The 17,639-nt window shown below is 41.4% G+C and overlaps 1 protein-coding gene and 1 long non-coding RNA gene across 2 annotated transcripts in view; one reads left to right on the top strand and one right to left on the bottom strand.

The window, feature by feature from the left end:
• ACP6 (acid phosphatase 6, lysophosphatidic) overlaps positions 1–8,219 on the bottom strand; it is a 30,974-nt gene extending 22,755 nt beyond the window's left edge. Inside the window, exon 1 of the mRNA XM_008019348.3 lies at positions 589–8,219. Within this exon, the coding sequence (XP_008017539.2) occupies positions 589–807 (219 nt within the window). The 5' untranslated portion in view covers positions 808–8,219. The remainder of the gene's footprint in view (positions 1–588) is intronic.
• The window catches only part of LOC119624224 (uncharacterized), a 29,159-nt gene continuing 15,003 nt past the window's right edge, over positions 3,484–17,639 (top strand). The window contains exon 1 of the long non-coding RNA XR_005240239.2: positions 3,484–3,588. This is a non-coding gene — a long non-coding RNA (uncharacterized lncRNA). The remainder of the gene's footprint in view (positions 3,589–17,639) is intronic.

Below are 17,639 nucleotides of genomic sequence, written 5' to 3'. Positions count from 1 at the left end.
TTAGTAACCTTAAACAGAAAAAGAGAACTCTAGAATACACTTGTTACAAAAAAAAAAAAAAAAACTTCAGATCTCAAATGGCCTCCAGCAAACCCTGAGAAAAAACTGTTATAAAGTTTGTTTCCAAAGGCAACGACCTTATCCACTGTGATCTCAGTTAAGAGTGGTTCCTGTCACTAAAGTCCCTTCAGCTGACAAACCACCTTCAAAATTGTCACACAGAAGTGCACTGCACCCTTGTACTCATGTTCACCCAGCCACTTAATAGAAATGCTGACCTGGGGCACTACTCCACACTTGCTGAATCAGAATCTGCAACGTAGCAGGATCCCCAGGCGATTCCCATGCGTCTTAAGCGCTTACTGCGCCATCAGGGCAAAACGGGAAGTTCCGGGGCTGTCCTACCCGCAGCAGGTCCTTTGCTCAAGAGCCTGGGGAGGAACTGGCTACTGCTGTTTTCCCCTCTTCTGGACCCAACCTAAGCCCCGCTCCGCGCGAGTAAAGCTCTGAAGATGTGTGTTCCGGCGAGACGCCTGGCCTGGCACACGGTCCTCGCCCCACCAGCCCCGGCCCGGGCCGACCTCTCACCTGCTCCTCCAGCGGGAGCGGCTTGAGAGGACTCCGCGCCCCGTGTCGAAACACGACCTGCACCATTTTCAACTTCAGCAGGCTGCAGTCGACTGGACGCTGGTCATCGGCCCCCTGCAGCTCGGCCAGGGCCACCCGCCGCTGGTGGAGACAGTACGCCAGCGAGGTCAGGACGCCCACCGGGGTCCACAAGCGCATGCTGAAGACACCAGTGATCATGGTGGTAGGCCCTCGCTGCCCTCCGGGTTGAGGCTGCAGGTGGCAAACACAAGCCCTCTGCGGGCGCCGGGGCTAGCGGGCGCCCCCAAGTCCGCGGGAACCCGCGGGTGCGTACATCCAGCCCCTCAACAAGCAGGGACCGCTGTGCCTCCCGGCCTTGAGGGAGACCCCGAGTGGGAACGTGGGGAGAGAACAGGAGGTGGCGGCAGCGAAGAGTCCCTGGGAGTTTTAACCCGGGTCGGGGTTGGTCGCTCCTGCTGCACACCGGGCCGGGGGAGTTCGGATCCTTATCTTTTGCCCGATGGGGAAACTTAAACTTGTATTTCAAGTTTGGCCTCCAGCACTCTTGAAGGAACAGGAACCGGCTCTGAGTTCCCTGGCGGCAGCGGCTCCACTAACAAGGACGACTCGATTCCACTTTTCTATAAGCAAGCTCCTACCCACCTCACCTACCCAGGGACCCGTCCCAAGTGGACCCGCGCACAGGAGCACGGGAAAACGAGTCCTGCAGTGACGCCTCGCCTGGAGACTCGGAGTTGCGGGAACTACAGCTCCCACAAGGCTGCGCGTACCGCGGCTCCCAAGAAGTGGCTTGTACCAGCCCGGCTCTGCAGCGGACCTCGCCGCTGTGGCCCAGCCAGCCGTTTTCCAGGCATGGGTGGCCCACTGACGTTCCTGGTCCGGCCGTGGAATGGAAGTGAATCTGTCGGGCCATGGAATTTGCCAGGCAGGAGGAGCGCGAGCACAGGAGTAGAACTGGGTGGTGGAGGGGAGTAGTTTGAGTCTAGTTTTGAATGCAGAAGACTTCCTTCCGGTCCTGGAAGCCTGGTTGCTGAAGCGAGGAGCTGAGACACCTGCTGAGTGATTACCATTTGCGAAATACAGCACTAGGTGCTTTATATTTAGTCATTTACTACTCCCTTCTCTCTTTTTAAAAAATTCTCAAGTTTAAGTCACTGTGATCATGTAGAACTTTAAGCTCACTGATGTGTTTACTTCCATCCAGAATATTTTTTGTGGAAAAAGCCAGGCCTTGCCTGTGGGTGTCCCAGTGATTAAGTTGGCGCGGTGGCTCACGCCTGTAATCCCAGCACTTTGGGAGGCCGAGGCGGGCGGATCACAAGGTCAGGAGGTCGAGACCATCCTCACTAACACGGTGAAACCCAGTCTCTACCAAAAATACAAAAAAAAAAAAAAAACAAAAAAAACTAGCCAGGCGTGGTGGTGGGGGCCTGTAGTCCCAGCTACTCGGGAGGCTGAGGCAGGAGAATGGCGTGAACCCGGGAGGCGGAGTTTGAGTGAGCCGGGATCAAGCCACTGGACTCCAGCCTGGGCGACAGAGGGAGACTCCATCTCAAAAGAAAGAAAGAAAGAAAAAGAGCCTAAGAACACAGGACAATGCCAAGCTTACCACCTGCTAGTCTGGTTTCTGTTGATATACAGGTATCCCAAGCCTGTATTCCCGGATCTTTGCAACAGGACACGATCTGGGATCCATTATGTGTCTATCTGAAGGTGAAGGCCAAATTGAGAGGAGACACATTTGTGAGGAGAGTCGGTGTATGCCATCTATTTCTTTAATCATTCTAAATCCTATCTTTGGATCGAACTGGGCCAGATGTAAAGACAACATACTTACAGAGCATGGCTTCTGGCCTGAGAGCAAATTCTGTTCACCAAGCTGGAAGGTTCTGAGTGCTCCCTGATGCAGGAAGGATCATTTTGGAACACTACACATTGTCACAGTTTTCTCCCCAGCCAAGCCAACGGACTCACTTTTCAGAGTCTTATTGTGTGTGCTGATGTGATTCAAAATCACATACTGTTTGCCATGGACTCAGTTGTGTTCCCCCCCCCCCCAAATTTGTACCCACTAAGTGACTGTATTTGGACAGAGGTGATTTTGTCAGAGGCATCTGAACCATAGTGACTCCATCTTGAATCGGGGCTGGGTAAAATGAGGCTGAGACCTACTGGGCTGCATTCCCAGGAGGTTAGGCATTCTCAGTCACAGGATGAGGTGGGAGGTCAGCAGGACTGGTATCATGAGAAACCGGTCAAAAAGACCCTCCTGATAAAACAAGATGTGGTAAAGAAGCTGGCCAACACCCACCAAATGCAAGATGTTGATGGAAGTGACCTCTGGTCAAACTCACTGCTCGTTATACATTAATTATAATGCATTAGCATGCTAAAAGACTCCCATCAGCACCATGACAATTTACGAATGCTGCGGCCAGCTGTTACCCTATATGGTCTAAAGTGGGGAGAACCCTCAGTTCCAGGAAATCCTACTCCTTTCCCAGAAAATTCATGAATGATCCACCCCTTGTTTGGCATATAATTAAGAAACAACCATACATATATTCAGTCGAGCAGCCCATGCCCCTGCACTGTCTATGGAGTAGCCATTCTTTCGTTTCTCTTTTTCTCTAATACACTTGCTTTCACTTTATGGACTCACCCCAAATTCTTTCTTGCCCAAGATCCAGGAACTCTCTCTTGGAGTCTGGATCAGGACCCCTTTCCAGTAACAATTTTCGTTAAGTGAAGATATAAATGTGAGGTCCTAATCCGGTAGGATTGATGGCTTTATAAGAAGAGAAAGAAGGATCTCTCTCTCTCCACACAGGAGATCTGATGGTTTTATAAGTGTTTGGAAATTCCTCCTTCTTTCTCCTCTCTAGTCTGCCAACTTGTGAAAAAGGTGCCTGCTTCCCCTTCTGCCATGACTGTAAGTTTCTTGAGGCCTCCCCGCTCCCCAACCATGCGGAACTGTGAGTAAGTTTACTCCTTTGTTTATAAGTTGTAGTATCTTTATAGCAGTGTGAAAATGGACTAATACAGCAATGGTCCTGTCGGGGCTCACGTGTTGTGTTGGAGGGGGAGTATGGGGAGGTGTGGGGAACAACTTAGCAGCAGATCTCCAAAGGAAACCAGAGTAAGTGAGGGTGGAAAATAGCAGATTTCATGTGGTTGTTAAAAGCACTGTTTGTCAACACGTGAGACCATGGGGAGTCCAGACATATTTTGTGTGTGATAGTAGTGTCAGTGAGCTGCAATTTAAAAGAGGCTGGGCCGGGTGCGGTGGCTCACGCCTGTAATCCCAGCACTTTGCAAGGCTGAGGCAGGCAGATCACCTCAGGTCAGGAGATTGAAACCAGCCTGGGCAACATGGTGAAACGCTGTCTCTACCAAAAATACAAAAATTAGCCAGGTGTGGTGGCACACATCTGTAATCCCAGCTACTCGAGAGGCTGAGGCAGGAGAATCGCTTGAACACGGGTGGGGGCAGAGGTTGCAGTGAGCTGAGATTGTGCCACTGCACTTCAGTCTGGGCGGCAGAGTGAGATTCCATCTCAAAAAAAAAAAAAAAAAGAGAGAGAGGAAGTCCTGACCCAGGGCAGGACCATGTAGGTGGCAGTGTTAGGGTGGTTGCAGGAAGCAGGGGAACACTGAGTAGCTGTTATTTTGACCCTGGTTTTAAACTACCAGGCAGGGATGGCTTGGGAAATAAGCCCTTTCCCAGCCAAATTGTCTTCAAAGGATTGCATTTAATATTATGCAAAAACTCGGTTTTAATAATGAGATTAGATAAGAAACAGCTACATTCACTGTTTTATCCCCAGTGGTAAGCATGGTGCCTGGCTTGTAGTAAGTACTCCATAAATACTTGCCAAATGAAATTATAGGATATATCATAGGAATGTTGTTGAGCCATTGTTCATTACATCATTTATTGCTTCCTTTATAAATCTCCTCCTAAGAAATTTGGTTTAGAGTGTTAGAATTAGAACAAGCATTAAGAAGTATGAAGATTACTTTCCCTTCAATTTTGCCTTGGTTGTCAGGAAGTTTGATGCCTAATTTCAAACTTACCTATAGCAAATATTTAGAATCTAGTGGCCAGTATAACTGTGATCTTTCCCTCCAGAGTATTACTCTGGATTGGATGGGAACAAAACTGGAGAAAGGGCAGTTAGGAGGCTGTTGCAGCAATTCAGCTATGAAACATGTAAGAGGTAGTTAACAAGTGAGAAGGAGGAAGGAGTCAAGGATGACTACTCTACGTTTCTGGCTTGGACAACTTGCAGATGATGCCATTCACCTGGGAAGGAGGTTAAGCAGAAATTACCAAGTTAATTTTGAATATGTAGATTATAAGGTACTTAGGTATCAAGGAAGCCAAGAGAAAAAAGGTTTTTTAAAAAAAGAATGGACAATAGTGTCAAATGGAACTGAGAAGCCAAGTAATGTAAGGTCCAGTGTCCAGTGGATTTAACAACAAATTAATCTTCTGTTAATTAAGTGAGAGCAGTCTCAGTGAAATAGTGGGGTCCTAATCCAATAGTGGGGCAGAAATTGAATGCAAGTGGGAAGTAAGTGTAGACATCTTTAAAAGTTTAGCTGAGAAGAGGGAATGAAAAAATGCAGTAGCTGGAGGTGTTTGGTTCATGAAATTAAGGGAGAATTGTCTTTTGAAAATGAGAGAAGCTTTATATATGTTTAAATGCTGATAGAAATAAGTTTGCAGATAAGGAAAGACAGGATAAGAAATTCGATGAAGTGCTTAGGGCAGGAGAAAATGAGAAATGAGCTTAAGTGGCATAATTAGCTTCAGAAAGCAAAGTGTGTATTTTCCATGTTTACAGGAGGGAAATAAGAAAGAATAGGCATGGGTGAAATACAATCATGGTATGGAGATTCATGGGGCTTTTTTCTTTGATTTTTTTTTTCTGCAAAATCAGAGTATGAGTTAGAGGAGTGGTGATTCATGCTCTTGACAATTTGAGGAATGTGAGAAAGTAAAATACCCACAGTATACACGAGAGAGGGTCGCAGCTAGATAGCTAGAGGATTGCCAGGTACCATGGAGAGCCCAGAGAACAGTTTTCTCCAACTTTACGGTACATCATAATCACTTGGCTTATTTGTTAGAATGTAGGTACAGGAGCACCAATATGTCTTACTACAGCTGAGTGGAGCCTGGAACTCTGCATTTTAAACAAGCATCCAGGTGATTCTGATACAGAAGCTCTTCAGATCACACATTGAAAACTATGGATAGAGAGTCAAAGAGAGGATAGTTTTAGTATGGAGGTGTTTTTTGTAAAATGGGTGCTGTAGTTTGGATGTTTGTCTCCTCTAAACCTCATGTTGAAATTTGATCCAGTGTTAGAAGTGGGGCCTAATGGGAAGTGTTGGGTCATGGCAGTAGATCCCTTATCAGTAATAGGCGGTTGCCCTCCCTCAGAAGTGAATAAATTCTCACTCTACAAAAGCTGGTTGTTATAAAGAACGTGGTACCTCCCCACCTCCTTGCTTCATTTCTCATCACGTTATCTCTGCACTCACTGGCTCCCCTTCATCTTCCACCATGAGTGGAAGCACCTAATGCATATGCCCAACCTTGAATTTTCCAGCCATCCAGAATTATAAGCCAAATAAAACTTGTTTCTCTATAAATTATCCAGCTTCAGATATTCCCTTATAGCAACATAAAATTAACTAAGACAATGAGGACAATTCCCAGTGGAGGGGAAACAAGAAGACAAAAAGAAATAATTGGTAGAGAAAAATTCCTAAGGAGTTGAGAGAATGTGTGATAAAGAAGAAAAGAGGAAGGGTCACCCTTGGACAGGGGAGAAGGGTTGCATCTTTCATTAAGGGTCATCACTTGTATTAAAATGGAAGAGGAAGAGGTAAAGATAGATGGTGAAGCAGGGAAGATTGGTAGTTTCACATCTAACAAATTATTTCCCCCAGTGATATCTCCAATAAGCTTGGAAAAAGAAAAATATCAATAATATAATTGAATTAAGTGCTTACCATAACCATATACGTGGCATTATGTAATGTGGCATTTAATCCTTATAGTAACTCAAGTTGCAGCTGCTGTCACCATTTTGTAAAGGAAGAAATTGAAATTAGAGAACAGAGAAGTAACTTGCCCAAGAATGCACAGATCTTAAGTGGCAGAAAGTGAGTAAACTAAATTTGAACCCATGTTTTTCTGGCATCTGGGCCCACACTATGAGTCACAGATATTACAGATATTATAATGCTTAACTTATATTAGGGAAGAGGTAGCAATTTGTGTGATATTTAGCATGAATAATACCCCTGTAAAATGAGAGATTAAAACTTTCCTTTGTGACTTCTGTCCAATAAGTCTCTTTCTTCCTACCATTTCCTCAGTCCTGATGGATGGCTTCCTGTTTTTTCCTTAGTGTTACTTAGGACTCTTTCTGTTGCAAGTGGCAGAAGACCTGATTCAAACTGGTTTAACAGGAAAAAAGACAAAAGAGTTGATTAACCCACACAATTGAAAATTTCAGAACTGCCTTCAGGCTTAGCTGGATAGAAGCTCAGTTAATATTGATTTTTTATTTCTTTTGTAGCCTCCAGTTCCATCTCCCACTGTTTTGCCTTTGTCCTCAAACTTTATCTGGTGACTCAGAGCTCACCCCTTCATTATACAATGACTCAAGCAGTCTAACTGGAAATAAAGAGCTCTTTTCCCCACACAAGCAGAAATTCTGGGCCTCAGAATTTTTTTCCAGATTTGAGATATATGATTAATTCTTGAACCAATCATTTCCAGCCATCCCTGAAGTTGAAGGGGAAATCAAACCCACCCAAACTAAATGAGCTACTAGGGGGTTCAGGCGATTCTTCAAAAGAGGTTCAGATAACTGTTTTTACTTTAAAAAGAGAGTGAATGAATGATGAGGGGAGAATAATAGATGTCCTCCATGCCTTTCTCCATTCTCTTCTTTGCTCATTAATCAACTTCCTATGTGCATTGTTGGTGACTCATGCTGAAGTTGCTGACCTTCCGACAGAGGGACGGAGGGAGGTGGGCTTAATACTCTGCAACTCCTACAACTCTAACAGAGTATGTGTGTGTCTATACATCTTTGTAATTTCCTTGTTTAAACATCTTTATTGGCTCCCCATTGCCCACAGAAGAGTGACTTACAATACCAGTTTTCAATGTTCCACTACTCTGATATTCCATGCTGTTTTCAAAGGTGCTAGAATACTGGTACTTCTGTTGGTATGATACTGTTAGTTTGAAGTTAAAAAAAATATGAAATCTGAAACATTTATGTTCTGAGACATACCAGAGACATGTTTCATTAAAATTTGGGAATCACATGTAGGTGAATGTGTTTAGAAAACTGTCTTATATGCCTTTATAATCCTCAAGAAAAAAGAAAACAAAGCAAAGCTTCTAATACAAGAATAAGTATTATCTATCACAAATAGTTTACAACAAATGGACATGAACGGAACACTATTGGTATGAATAAGGTGTCTGTGTTAGAATCTTCATTTATGGAAGATGAGATGGAAAAATAAAGACAAACCAGAAATACTTTCTTTGAAGCAAAAAAAAAAAAAAAAAAAAAAAGTTTGTTACTGTCTTAGCCCACTTAGGATGCTATAACAAAATATCTAAGATTAGATAATTTATAAATAATAGAAATTTACTTTTCACAGTTCTGAAGTCTGGGATATCAAAGATCACGGTGCCGGCAGATTTCTTATCTGGTGAAAGTTTGCTCTCTGCTCCACAGATAGTACTGTTGTTGCATGCTCATATGATGAAAGGGCAGAAGGGCAATAAAGGGCTAAACAGGGAGAACTCCCTCAAGCCTTTTTTTATGGGCACTAATCCCATCCATGAGAGTGGAGCCCTCATGACCTAATCACCTTCTAAAGTCTCCACCTCTTAATACTGTTGCATTGTGTTAGAAATGCTTGTTTCCCGATGCCGTAAAGAAATAGCACTTGAACATAAATTTAATTTTCTCAGCAAGGCCATTTTTACTTTCTGCAGAAAGGGTACACTCGCCAGCAGTTTTGCCATGAGAGTACACCAAACAAAGGAGACGAGGTTATTTATAACCTCACACGTCCACCCTACTGCTGTGTCCAGTTTCCATTGGCTGGAACAGGACCTCACATTCTGTATTTGTCTCAATTGGCTAGCAACTTAGAACTTTCTAAAAGAGGCAAAGGCAGTGGAGAACAAAGAAAGGAGGAAGTAACTTGTGGAATGCTGAGAAAGGTAAAATACACCTCCAAATAAAGAAGAGGAACAGGCTATTACCTAATGTTTGCTTGGACCAGTATAAGCATGCCAGGGCAAATATTTAGGCTAAATTGTGGGAGCTAAGAACACAAAGTACATTGATTTCTTTATTACGGCTTGCAGATATCTAAGAATGTTAGCACAGGTCTTTGAATAAATTTTGCTTCTAAGTGAAGTTACTATTTATTCCTAATTAGACAGGGAGGAAAGTGTTTTTAAAGAGAAACCTCTACTTTACTTTTACAATTGTAATTATGTTTCAAAACGAATTCTTGAGGGATACAAACATTCAAACCATAACAGTTAGAAATTTAAAAAACTGTTCTTACAAAGAAATGAAACCTTGCCCCCCGAAAAAAATTCTCCTCAAAGTTATTAACCAAGAGATAGGATTGTTTATAGATAATGGGTGTCTTAGTCTATTTTGTACTGCTACAGCATAATACCTGAGACCGGGTCATTTATAATGAACAGAAATGTATTGGCTCACAATTCTGGAGGTTGAGAAGTCTAAGATTGAGGCACTGGCATCTGGTGAAGGCCTTCTTGCTGCATCATCCCATGGCGGAAGGTACAGGGGTGAGAGATAGCAAAGTGGGGCTGAACTTGTCCTTTTATAGGGAACAGATTCCCATAATAATAGCATTCATCATTCATGAGACTGGTGCCCTCATGGCTTAATCACCTCTTAGAGGTCCCACCTCTCAACATGCTTGCACTGAGGATTAAGTTTCCAATGTATGAACTTTGGGGGACACATTTAAACCACAGCAGTGGATTAGAGAAAAATATTTAAGAGCAGTTTATAACAGTATCTTTATCATTCTCTTAACTGCATAGATTCAGAGAGAGGTTTTCAGCACTGGAAAGCTTTACACAGCTCAGTGATGACATCATTGATGGACCAAGTACACATTAAAAAATTATAATTCTGTTTTATTTTTAAGTTCAAACTTTAGTATGTAAACAATATTTTATTTTTATATTAGACTAAATTATTTTTAATATGTTCAAGTATATTTACATTTTACTTATGGTTATTAATTTTTGAATTTGAAAAGTATTGTGTCTTAATCAGCAAGATGGCAGAAAAGAACTTTCCAGTGCTAGTCTCTCCACAGAAACATCAATTTGAAAAACTATCCATGCATAAAAATACCTTCACAAGAGTGAAGAAAACCAAGTGAGAGATTATAGCACCTGGGTGTAGCACAGAAATAAGAAAAGACACATTGAAGAGGATAGGAAGGGCAACTTTACATTACCCACATCACCCTTACCTCCATACCAGGCAGCACAGTCCACAGAGAAATACCTTTCACTTTGGGGAAAATGAGGAAAATAAGCATCAGACTTTGCCTCAAACCCCAATACTGGGCCCATCGATAAAACCCAGCACTGGGAAGGCCCCCACAGCCCCAGATTCTAGGCCCATCCTGACACCAGGCCAGATCCTACATTCCCAGGCTCCAGGTCTGCTCCCTAGTCTCAATCTCCAGGCCAACCTAACATCCCTATGCTCCATTCTGACCCCAACACCTAGCTGGCTCCCATGCCTCAGGCTTTGAGCTCACTATAGTGCCAGGCCAGCCCTCACAGATCAGGCTCCAGGCCTACCCTGAAGAGTCCGTCTTCAGGTTTACTTCAGGGTCAGACCAGTCCCAATGGTCCCAGGCTCTGGATGCCCCCCAACCCAGCATCAGGCTGGGCCCCATAGTACCAGGCTTCATGACTATCTCAGAACTAGGCCAACCCCTATGACCCTAATCATCAGGCCAGCACTCAGCCTTCAGGCTGGCCTGCAGATACAGGTTCCAGGACTGCCGACGATAAGGCTAGCTCCTGCAGCTGCAAGCTACAGACCTGCCCTAGTTTAAGATCAGTCCAAAGCCATGTCAGCCCACACAGCCTAACGCTTTAGGCCCATCTCAGTGCCAGGTCAGTACATCTCAGGCACAAGCCTCATACCACAGACAGGTTTCAGGTGGGCCTAGTGCCAGGCTGATCCCTATGGCCCCATACTCCAGGCTGGCCCCTACAGTCCCATGTTCCAGCAGATGTGAGGGCCAGATTTGTCCCAGTAGACCTCAGTGCTAAGCTGACCCTCATGGACCTAGGCTCCAGGGCTACTCCTCAATACCCAGGTTCTAGGCCAGCCCCCATAGACCCAAAACTCCATGAACTCAGGATACAGGTCTACCCCAGTGCCAGGTCAGCCCCCATGGACACAGGCTCTGGGCTCATCCTAGTGGACCCAGGCTCCAGACCTATTCCAGGGCCTAGCCAACCCCTACAGACTCAGGTTTAAGGCTCACCCTAGTGTCAGATCAGCTACTATGGAACCAGGCTTCAAGCCACCCCCCATGGATATAGGCTTTAGGTCTGCCCTTGGACCTAGGCTCCAGGCTCACCTCTGCAGACCCAATCAATACATCTACCTCAGGGAATCCAGGATCCAAGCTCAACCTTACGGACCCAGGCACCAAGTCTGCCCATTTGCTGACCCAAGCACAAGGCCCACTCATCCAAGGACTCCAGCAGCAAGTACGCCAACAGGCCACGCTAGACGGACTGCCAAGAATCTCTGGACTTGCTGATTGGCAAAGGATCTCCCAAACAAAGCCAGTTTGCAAAGATTGGAATAAGTCTCCACTTCTTAAATGAGCAGACACCAGCAAATGGCCACAAAGATCAAAAATAATCAGGGAAGCATGTCATCACCAATGGAAGAAAATAAAATATGAGTAACTGACACTAAAGAAATAGAGATATAAACTGCCTGATAAATAATTCAAAATGATAGCTGTATAGCAAACTTCAATAAAATGCAGAGAAATAATTCATTGAAATCAAGAAAACAATAAATGACCAAAACAAGAAATTTAACAGAGATTGAAATTATGAAAAAGTAACCAAATTCTGTAGCTGAAAAATACAATGAATTAAATTCTAAAATGCAATAGAGAGCATTGACAGCAGAATTGATAAACAGAAGAAAGAACCTGCAAACTCAAAGACAATTATTTGAAAATATGCAGCAAGAAGAGAAAAAGGAAAAAAGAATGAAAAGGAATGATGAAAGCTTATGGGATTTATGGAACAGTATCAAAAAAGCAAATGTTTAAGTTATAGGAGTTAAAGGAGAAGAAAGAGAGAAATCTGTAAGTTTATTTAAAGAAATAATCACAGAAAATAAATTAAATCTGACAAAGAAATATCCAGGTACAGGAAGGTCACAGGAATCTGATTAGACTCAAGCCAAACAAGACTGTAAGACATAATCAAACTGTCAAAAATCAAAAATAAAAAGAGGACACTGAAAACAGCAAGAGGAAAGAAGCTAATCATCTATAAAGGAATTCTTAAAAGGCTATCATGATTTTTGCACATTAGTTTTGTATCCTGAGACTTTGCTGAAGTTGCTTATCAGCTTAAGGAGATTTTGGGCTGAGATGATGGGGTTTTCTAAATATACAATCATGTCATCTGCAAACAGGGACAATTTGACTTCTTCTTTTCCTAACTGAATACCCTTTATTTCTTTCTCTTGCCTAATTGCCCTAGCCAGAACTTCCAACACTATGTTGAATAGGAGTGGTGAGAGAGGGCATCCCTGTCTTGTGCAAGTTTCAAAAAGGAATGCTTCCAGTTTTTGCCCATTCAGTATGATATTGGCTGTGGGATTATCATAAATAGCTCTTATTATTTTGAGATACATCCCATCAATACCTAATTTATTGAGAGTTTTTAGCATGAAGAGCTGATGAATTTTGTCAAAGGCCTTTTCTGCATCTATTGAGATAATCATGTAATTTTTGTCTTTGGGTCTGTTTATATGCTGGATTACATTTATTGATTTGCATATGTTGAACCAGCCTAGCATCCCAGGGATGAAGCCCACTTGATCATGGTGGACAAGCTTTTTGATGTGCTGCTGGATTCGGTTTGCCAGTATTTTATTGAGGATTTTTGAATCGATGTTCATCAGGGATATTGGTCTAAAATTCTCTTTTTTTGTTGTGTCTCTGCCAGGCTTTGGTATCAGGATGATGTTGGCCTCATAAAATGAGTTAGGGAGGAGTCCCTCTTTTTCTATTGATTGGAATAGTTTCAGAAGGAATGGTACCAGCTCCTCCTTGTACCTCTCATAGAATTCAGCTGTGAATCCATCTGGTCCTGGACTTTTTTTGGTTGGTAGGCTATTAATTATTGCCTCAATTTCAGAGCCTGCTATTGGTCTATTCAGGGATTCAACTTCTTCCTGGTTTGGTCTTGGGAGAGTGTAAGTGTCCAGGAAATTATCCATTTCTTCTAGATTTTCTAGTTTATTTGTGTAGAGGTGTTTATAGTATTCTCTGATGGTAGTTTGTATTTCTGTGGGGTCGGTGGTGATATCCCCTTTGTCATTTTTTATTGCGTCTATTTGATTCTTCTCTCTTTTCTTCTTTATTAGTCTTGCTAGCAGTCTATCAATTTTGTTGATCTTTTCAAAAGATTCATTGGTTTTTTGGAGGGTTTTTTGTGTCTCTATCTCCTTCAGTTCTGCTCTGATCTTAGTTATTTCTTGCCTTCTGCTAGCTTTTGAATGTGTTTGCTCTTGCTTCTCTAGTTCTTTTAATTGTGCTGTTACAGTGTCAATTTTAGATGTTTCCAGCTTTCTCTTGTGGGCATTTAGTGCTATAAATTTCCCTCGACACACTGCTTTAAATGTGTCCCAGAGATTCTGATATATTGTATCTTTGTTCTCATTGGTTTCAAAGAACATCTTTATTTCTACCTTATTTCGTTATGTACCCAGTAGTCATTCAGGAGCAGGTTGTTCAGTTTCCATGTAGTTGAGCGGTGTTGATTGAGTTTCTTAGTCCTGAGTTCTAGTTTGATTGCACTGTGGTCTGAGAGACAGTTTGTTATAATTTCTGTTCTTGTACATTTTCTGAGGAGTGCTTCACTTCCAATTATGTGGTCAATTTTGGAATAAGTGTGATGTGGTGCTGAGAAGAATGTATATTCTGTTGATTTGGGGTGGAGAGTTCTGTAGATGTCTATTAGCTCCACTTGTTGCAGAGATGAGTTCAATTCCTGGATATCCTTGTTAACTTTCTGTCTCATTGATCTGTCTAATGTTGACAGTGGGGTGTTGAAGTCTCCCATTATTATTATATGGGAGTCTAAGTCTCTTTGTAAGCAAAAATCACAAGCATTCTTATACACCAATTACAGACAAACAGAGAGCCAAATCATGAATGAACTTACATTCACAATTGCTTCAAAGAGAATAAAATACCTAGAAATCCAACTTACAAGGGGTGTAAAGGACCTCTTCAAGGAGAACTACAAACCACTGCTCAGTGAAATAAAAGAGGACACAAACAAATGGAAGAACATACCATGCTCATGGATAGGAAGAATCAATATCGTGAAAATGGCCACACTGCCCAAGGTAATTTATAGATTCAATGCCATCCCCATCAAGCTACCAATGACTTTCTTCACAGAATTGGAAAAAAGTACTTTAAAGTTCATATGGAACCAAAAAAGAGCCCACATTGCCAAGACAATCCTAAGTCAAAAGAACAAGGCTGGAGGCATCATGCTACCTGACTTCAAACTATACTACAAGGCTACAGTAACCAAAACAGCACGTTACTGGTACCAAAACAGAGATATAGACCAATGGAACAGAACAGAGTCCTCAGAAATAATACCACACATCTACAGCCATCTGATGTTTGATAAACCTGACAAAAACAAGAAATGGGGAAAAGATTCCTTATTTAATAAATGATGCTGGGAAAATTGGCTAGCCATAAGTAGAAAGCTGAAACTGGATCCTTTCCTTACTCCTTATATGAAAATTAATTCATGATGGATTAAAGACCCTAGAAGAAAACCTAGGTAATACCATTCAGGACATAGGCATGGGCAAGGACTTCATGTCTAAAACACCAAAAGCAATGGCAACAAAAGCCAAAATTGACAAATGGGATCTAATTAAACTAAAGAGCTTCTGCACAGCAAAAGAAACTCCCATCAGCGTGAACAGGCAACCTACAGAATGGGAGAAAATTTTTGCAATCTACTCATCTGACAAAGGGCTAATATCCAGAATCTACAAAGAACTCAAACAAATTTACAAGAAAAAAACAGACAACCCCATCAAAAAGTGGGCAAGGGATATGAACAGACACTTCTCAAAAGAAGACATTCATACAGCCAACAGACACATGAAAAAATGCTCGTCATCACTGGCCATCAGAGAAATGCAAATCAAAACCACAGTGAGATACCATCTCACACCAGTTAGAATGCAATCATTCAAAAGTCAGGAAACAACAGGTGCTGGAGAGGATGTGGAGAAACAGGAACACTTTTATACTGTTGATGGGACTGTAAACTAGTTCAACTATTATGGAAAACAGTATGGTGATTCCTCAAGGATCTAGAACTAGAAGTACTATACAACCCAGCCATCCCATTACTGGGTATATACCCAAAGGATTATAAATCATGCTGCTATAAAGACACATGCACACGTATGTTCATTGCAGCACTATTCACAATAGCAAAGACTTGAAATCAACCCAAATGTCCATCAGTGACAGACTGGATTGAGAAAATGTGGCACATATACACCATGGAATACTATGCAGCCATAAAGAAGGATGAGTTCGTGTCCTTTGTAGGGACATGGATGCAGCTGGAAACCATCATTCTCAGCAAACTATCAAAAGAACAGAAAACCAAACACCACATGTTCTCACTCATAGGTGGGAATTGAACAATGAGATCACTTGGACATGGGAAGGGGAACATCACACACCAGGGCCTATCATGGGGAGCGGGGAGCGGGGAGGGATGGCATTGGGAGTTATACCTGATGTAAATGACGAGTTGATGGGTGCTGACAAGTTGATGGGTGCAGCACACCAACATGGCACAAGTATATATATGTAACAAACCTGCACGTTATGCACACATACCCTAGAACTTAAAGTATAATAATAAAAAGTAAAGTAAAATAAAATAAAATAAAATATAAAATTAAAGGCTATCAGTGGATTCCTCAGCAGAAACTCTGCAGGCCAAGAAATATTGGGATAATATATTAAAAGTGCTGAAGGGAAAAAAAACCACTATCAACCAAAAATACTATACCCAGCAAAGCTGTCCTTCAGAAATAAAAGAATGATGAAAACTTTTCCAGATAAACAAAAGCTGAGTGAGTTCATTCCACATGATCTGTCTTACAAGAAATGCTAAAGGGAATTCTTCATGCAGAGCAAAAAGGATGCTAATTATTAATAGTAGCGCAACATATGAAAGAATAAAGCTCACTGGTAAAATTAAGTACACAGTCAAGTTTAGAACACTATAACACTGTAATGGTGGTATGTAAATCACTTATATCTTTAGTGTGAAGGTTAAAAAACAAGTATTAAAAATAATAATAGCAACAATAATTTTTAAGGGATATACAGTGTAAAATATGTGAATTGTGACCTCAAAAACAGAATGTGTGAGTGGGTAAAGTAAAAGTGTAGTTATTTTATGTAGTTAACATTAACTTCTTATTTGCTTAAAATTGCCTTTTATGACTATAAGATGTTTTATGTAAGCCTCATGGTAGCCACAGAGCAAAAAATTATATTATAGTAGATACATAAAAGATAGAAAGGAATCAAAGCATACCATTGGAGAAAATAATCTAATCACAAAAGAAGACATCAAGGGAGAAAAAAGAAACAAAGGACCTACAAAACAACCAGAAAACAATTAACAAAATGGAAGTAGTAAGTTTTTACCTATCATTAATTAAATGTAAATGGAGTAAATTATCCAATCAAAAGACATAGAGTGGCTGAATGGATAAGAAAAGAAGACCAAATATACATAGCCTACAAGAAACTCACTTCACTTGTAAGGACACACATGAATTGAAAGTAAAAGGATGGAAAAAAATATTCCATGCAAATGAAAACCAAAAAAGAGTGAGGGTAGCTATACTTATAGCAGATAAAATAGACTTTAAGTCAAAAGCTGTAAAAGGAGACAATGGAAGTCAATATACAATAATAAAGGGGTCATCAAAGATATAACAATTGTAAATATATATGTTCCAACATTTGGAGCACCTAAATATATAAGGCAAATATATTAATAAATCTGAAGAGAGAGATGGATTGCAATACAGTAATAGCAGGGGACTTAAATACCCTACTTTCAACAATGGATAGATCATCCAGACAGAAAAATCAATGAGGAAACATTGAACTTGAACTACACTTTAGACCAAATGGACCTAATAGACATTTATAGAATATTCCATACAATAGCAGCAGAACACACATTCTTCTCAAGTGCATTGCAGTATTCACCAGGATAGATCATATGTTTGGCTATAAAACATGTCTTAGAAAATTTAAGAGTATAGAAGCATATCAAGTAGCTTTTCCAATGACAATGGTATGAAACTAGAAATCAATAAGAGAAGAAATTTCAGAAAATTCACAAAGATGTGGAAATTAAGCAACATGCTTCTAAACAACCAATGGGTCAAAGAACAAATTAAAATAGAAATTGAAAAATATCTTGAGACAAATGAAAATGGACATGCAGTATACCAAAATTTATAGATGGCAATAAATGCCTACATCAAAAAAGAAGAAATACATAGCCTAATGTTACACCGCAAGGAACTAAAAAAAAAAAAGAATAAACCAATCCTAAAATT

This window comes from Chlorocebus sabaeus, chromosome 20 (genome assembly GCF_047675955.1).
Source record: "Chlorocebus sabaeus isolate Y175 chromosome 20, mChlSab1.0.hap1, whole genome shotgun sequence".
Classification (NCBI taxonomy): Eukaryota; Metazoa; Chordata; class Mammalia; order Primates; family Cercopithecidae; genus Chlorocebus; species Chlorocebus sabaeus.
The sequence above is the reverse complement of the archived record's forward strand: the minus strand, read 5'-3'. Positions and strand labels throughout refer to the sequence as shown.